The 6,000-nt window shown below is 43.2% G+C and overlaps 1 protein-coding gene across 5 annotated transcripts in view; it reads right to left on the bottom strand.

The window, feature by feature from the left end:
• igsf9bb (immunoglobulin superfamily, member 9Bb) overlaps positions 1-4,056 on the bottom strand; it is a 665,840-nt gene extending 661,784 nt beyond the window's left edge. For all 5 annotated transcript variants that reach the window (XR_010977166.1, XM_068053913.1, XM_068053912.1 and 2 more), the window contains exon 1: positions 3,689-4,056. Coding sequence is in view for 4 of the 5 variants with exons in the window: in XM_068053913.1 (XP_067910014.1) it covers positions 3,689-3,752 (64 nt within the window). In the remaining variant the exon portion in view is untranslated. The remainder of the gene's footprint in view (positions 1-3,688) is intronic.
• Positions 4,057-6,000: the final 1,944 nt, after the last annotated feature.

Consider the following 6,000-nt stretch of genomic DNA (forward strand, 5'->3'; position numbering starts at 1 on the left):
TGGGTACTGCCTGTGTGGAGTTTGCAAGTTCTCCCTGTGCTGTGTGGGTTTCTGCCGGGTGCTCCGGTTTCCTCCCACAGCCAAAGACTTGCAGGTTGATAGGTAAATTGGACATTGTAAATTGCCCCTTGTGTAGGTAGCAGAATGGTGGGAATATGGGATTAATGTAGGGTTAGTATAAATGGGTGGCTGCTGGTCGGCACAGACTCGGTGGGCTGAAGGGCCTGCTTCAGTGCTGTATCTCTCCATGATTCTATGTACTCCTTCGGTTGTGAAATGCCCTGGGGTCATGAAATGCACCATGCAAATTCAAGTTCTTTTTTTAATTCTTTATTTATATATGCTGGTATCTTAGTAACATGCAGTTACTGTTAACAGCAGCTGGGTTACAATATATCTCTGTTCAGGGCTACAGAAGTGATCCAATTTGTAAATGTGCTATCAGCAGCTTAAAACAAAAAGCCTTCAGTTGAAGTATATGCCCTGGATTGAGCTGTCCTACCTTTTTCATTTCCTTTGCACATTTGTTAACCTCTCAAATGTTTCTACACACAGACATGACTAGTTGGAAAAAGTACATAAATTATTCTTGTACAAATAAAGACAGATCAGTAGAAGTTCTACCAGCAACACCAACCTGTATGTTTGAATAGTACATTATTCTAACGTCTTTACATTTGGGATTAGTTAAATCAATAAGAGCAGAGCTCTCTGATTAATAAGACATAATGCAAAAGCTGTCTTAGCATTTCTCTCCAATCTAATTTGTCTACCCTCCTCTCCCCAAGTCATTGGCTTAGGCTGTAGTTCCAGGTTACAGCAGTCCCCTGTGCCTCTCTCAGTTGCCAATTATTCCATGTGAGTTTGGACAGTGAATATTAAAGGCTATTTGACACCACAGATAAAATCATTATCTAGTAGGGATGCTGAGAAATCAAGAGCCCTGAACCATGTTTTGATCCCCTGCCCAATGGCATGGATGTCAATTACAGCACCTCAGTGTCACCCTGGATGAAACGTTAGTCAATGTTACCTCAAAACAAACCGAGATCCAAAATAGAGACCTTCCAAATCTACATGTACCACACTAAATGGTGGCTTAACCCATTGAGGCTCAAGTATGTGGGTTCCCCAATGCCTCAATACATAAATCCGGTTGGGGAGATGGTCAGAACTTCTACTGCAGTCAACAAGAAGAATTCTGTAATGGCCCCCAACAATCACTGACCTCAAAATGAGTTGTTATCTGGCATGCAACAGAAATGCGATTGTTAATCTTCTACCAAAATATCAGCATCTAACCCACTTACAAGTGAGGGGGGTAGGCACCCAAATATGGCCAATATGGCCATTCCAAACTGGTTAGCAACAAGTAGACAGAGCAAACTGAGGATAATACGCCTGCAGAGGCACCTCTCCAATAGTGGCAAGGTTGTGAACTGAGCTTGAAATCAAAATTAATCCATCTCTTCTGTTGTACAGTGGTTCTCCAGTCTGCTGTGCTACCCCCAGTGCCCCATAGCATAGTTTCTGATGGAAGTCCAACTCTAACTCAATATTCAGAGAAACTATTAGTGCGAGATTCACTCCCTTCCCTCTCAATTTTGGGTCAATTATTGGCACATGATGCCATAGGTGAAGACTTGATTCCATCCAAATTCATTGATGTTAATGCCATGTGTTCTGTTTAGTGTATAGAAGCCACTCAACAAAGCATGGGAAAAATTGGGATTGCTTTCATATGAAAATAAGCAAGTCAAACTTTTCATTTTACTATGTTATGTATCTGTTACTTTCTATTAAGAATCACAGTTCAAATGGTACAATGATTCAAAGTACAGTGAAGGGGGTGGGTCATCATTGAGCCCATTTAAATCCATGCTCATTTATCGTGCAATTAATCATCATATAAGTGGGGCGTTCTGTACTTGCTGTTCACACTAGTTACTCACCACCTCCAGCAAGTACATGATCATGCTGTGACATACTGAAGTGAGCAATGATGACATCACTGCACCCGCACGCATCTTGAAACGTGTTAAGAGTGTTAACAGGTTAGTGTAAGAAAGGTTGAGGAAAGTTTGTACCGCAGCTGACAGCAGCGTGGAGCTCTCCCCGGTGACTGGCAATTGCACCTTTTTTGGGGGGGTGGGGGGGGGGGAAAGCAGTCCGGAGCATTCCTCCTTCAGTGGCTGCTAAATATTCACCAAGCTGCCTTTAGATGGGTGCCTGAATGGGTGGCCCATTCTTTTCTTTCAACAAGTTGAATTTAATCATTAACGCAAGGAATTACGATAAATATTGAAATGTTAATCGATAATTGCAGTCCATAACCTGACATCGGTTTAAGGCGACTGCGGAGACTCTCACCTTCACACCACAGTTGTGCACCTTTAAGAGCAATACCCGTGACCTTTCAAACTTCTATTTTACTTGGATCGGCGTAATAAGGATTTATTGTGCAATTCAATTGTAATATTTGTTTCTTCTCTGACAGTAACCAGCAGTGGAGCACTGGTATAAAACAAGTACTCTAATTCAGGAGAACTTCACGGGAGGTGCTCCAGATGTGTAAACGTGAAGCGTAGACTCCTACGCAGCGCCGTTAACACCAGCTTTGCAAACAGAGTCAGAAATAAGCTTGAAGCCCTCCTTTTTTTTCCCCTCGCAGATCCCCGGCTGCAGTCCGTGTGCCAGCCTCCCCTCGCTCCGGGACACGTCTAAGGGACGCAGGTTTGGGGACTGCGACATAGAAATGTCAGTGAGCTCCTGACTGGAGCGGCCACAGAGCCTCTGGTTCAGGTACAGCCATTAGTCATGCTTATTTAAGGAGGACTGCCAGCCATTTGTCATAAAGGTCACATTTGCTTAAAACTCTTCCAATACGGATTTTATCCATCAAATATGGATCATACAGGTTATGGGAGAACACTGTTGCCAGGCAGTCTCGAAACTGATATCCTCGGAAAATAGAAATCCTGCGCTTTAATTAAGATTTTAAACAGAATCAATTAAAGTTCTAGTGTCATTTCAGACTCAAAAAAAAATCGAGTTCAGTAACATTCATCTAAAATAAATCAGTCATGCAACTTTACTCATTTCATGCCGCCGAGTGTTTACATGATTCCTAGATTGCCTTTTTCATTAGAGCAACTTTCGCTTCTATCGCTTCTCGCCACCCAGTATCCATAAATCCAGCAATCACCCCACAGAGACACTGCAGCAATATTCAACCGATTCACTGGAAAGAATTCACTGGGTCCAAGTGCCTCAACTCGCATTGGCAAAGTTGCTGAAACTGGTCCATTTTTGCACAGAAACCTAGACAGGAATCCGCTGTGCTTCCAGTCAGCGAGCTGTTTAAACACCTGCAATCAGAGCGAAAGCACCGGTGGCAGGGCAAACGGAATGCCAACCCAGGCAACTTCCACAAAACTAAGGATAAAAGTTTCCTTTTCATCTTTTATAAAGTCCATAACTTTTCAGTTTGCCTGACAATAGACCTATATAAATAATACTTTTCATTTTGGGTTATTAGCCAGTTAAGAGCATGACAATACTGTGGCATACAAATATTTAACAGCAACTCAACGCTTCTCATCCCTGAATCAGTTAAACGCGCCGCTGTCAGCACAGTTGCATCATCAGTGAATAAACTTGGGGAGAATGATCTTGAACTTCAACTCACCTTGAGCTGCCGATCCTCTAGTGCTGATTACACCCGCTAGCAAAGTGGCCACATACCAAATCATAGTACTATTAACCCACTGTGAGATCTGGCTGGATCATATCTTAGAGCTCTTCACTTTTAGATGTTCCCTGGAAAAGCCCCGCTCTGGCCAATGCAATCCCTCCGATGATGTCCTCTTCATGTCCTGCTCATTCTTCCTTTTTTCTTTCTCTTTCTCTTCCCCTGCCTCTTACTCTCTCTATCTCTCCTCTCTCTGCCTGTCTCTCCCTCTCTCATTCGGTTACATCCCTCTGGATTGCACTTGCACTCTCCCAGCCTCTAGCTCTTGCTGTTTCCCAGCGCAAACAGACTGGATCCCCCCGTCGCGCTGCCAACCTAACTTGATGGGCCAGCGCCCGCCCCCCCCCCCCCACCCGCCTCTCCCCTGCTGCTGATTGGCTCGGGGAAGCCCAGCTCCGATTCTGGTTGGCCAGGGGCGCCGCTCATCAGCGGCTGACGACGGGCTTGCCTGTTTCAAGGTGGGTTGAGGTGGAGAGGCTGGAGCGCCGCAGTATCATGCGCAATAGCAAGGAGTTGAAGAGGAGAGAGCAGCATTTCCAGCTGCTGTGCTCACCCCCTCTCCAGCCCTCAAGACGTTAAAGGTGAACAGCACCGCGCTAAATCCTCGGAGGGCATTTTCATGCCAGAGGTAACATCGAAAGTTCATCCGATGTAAGGAATAGGCAAAAAAAGGACATTCCCCTGCATTTTAAAGTGCAAAATAAATCTAATACTCAAGTCCACAATTCACCTAATAATGATTAAGAGCACTCAAAGACTGCAATAAATTACATGCAATTCTCATTGGGTGGTACATAAATGTGTGGCTTAAAGTCATCCGGTGTTATTTTATCAAAAGGATTTTTTTAATGTATTTGCAAGAATTGTGTAACAATACATGCAGAAACACCAATTCAACGTTCATTAAGTTACAAATAATGTAAGAGAGGAAATGATGGTCGAGTTAATTGTTGTAATCACACAATGTAAGTCTAACCAGAGATTTACATTGAAATGTTCTGGTCATGCGACGGACTACATTCTGTTAACAGCAATTAAAAAAAAATAGATCAAATAGCAAACTGTCCACTACGGTGAAACCACAATTAGAATGATATTTGTTTCTTGCTTTTCAAAACTTCCAAATATGGCACAAAGCTTTCAAAAGCTTTCAACATTTGTTCCATGACCTTCTGATCAGTTATTCTCTGTGACCCTGTCCTATCAACACCTTCACCTTTGTTATCTCTTGCCCCACCCCTGCTTTACTTGCTTAAAACCTTTTACATTTCTAATATTTGTCAGTTCTGAAGAAGGGTCTCTGACTTGAAACGTTAACTCTGCTTCTCTCTGCGCAGATGCTGCCTGACCTGCTGAGTATTTCCAGCATTTCTTGTTTTATTTCTATTACAAACATGGGAACGTATTGTTTCATCTGAGTTGAATGGAGAACGAAGACAGTATAAATCAACAACAACAACCTGCATTTATCTAGCACCTTCAACATAGAAAAAAATACTTCCGAAGTATAGCCTGACAAAAAATGGTCCATTCCCCAGAACTGACGGCCTTCACCTTGATGCAGACAGCATCAAAAAAGGAATAATTTTTAAAACCGGAGATAAAAAGTAGCGTGTGATGCAATGATGTCATCAGGATCATATCTGTTTACCATAATCCTTTTCATTCAGAGTGAATTGACAGGACAAAGAAGATGATTTTAGAAGGGGTGGCCAAAATATTAGTCAGAGTTGGCTTTTAAGGAGGGTCTTAAAGGAGGAGAATGAGGTGGAGTGGTTCTCAGGGTGGGGGGAACCTCAGAGCATGTGGTTGACGGCTGATCGCATGGCTGCCAATAATTGGGTAAAGGGAGGGAGGGATGCACAAAAGACCAGAGCAGGAGGAATGGAATGATCAGGGAATTTGTAGAGATGGAGGAAGTTATAGAGTTAGGAAGAGACGGGGCCATGAAGGATTTAAATGAAAGAATGGACATATTAAATTGGAGATGTTAGGAGACTGGAAGCCAATATAGTCAGCAAGGGTAGGGCAATGGTGAGTGAAATTTGGTGCAGGATAAGATACAGGCTACAGAGCTGGGATGATCTGAAGTTTACAGAGGATGGAGGATGGGAGGCAAGTCAGAAGATCATTGGAAATGTTGAGTCTGGAGGTGACAATGATGTGGATCAGAGTTTCAGCAATGGATGAACTGAGGCTGTGGCAATAGTGGGTAATGTTATAACGGTGCTCTTTATAATGCAGAGTAT

The sequence above is a fragment of the Heterodontus francisci genome, chromosome 22, assembly GCF_036365525.1.
Source record: "Heterodontus francisci isolate sHetFra1 chromosome 22, sHetFra1.hap1, whole genome shotgun sequence".
NCBI lineage: Eukaryota > Metazoa > Chordata > Chondrichthyes > Heterodontiformes > Heterodontidae > Heterodontus > Heterodontus francisci.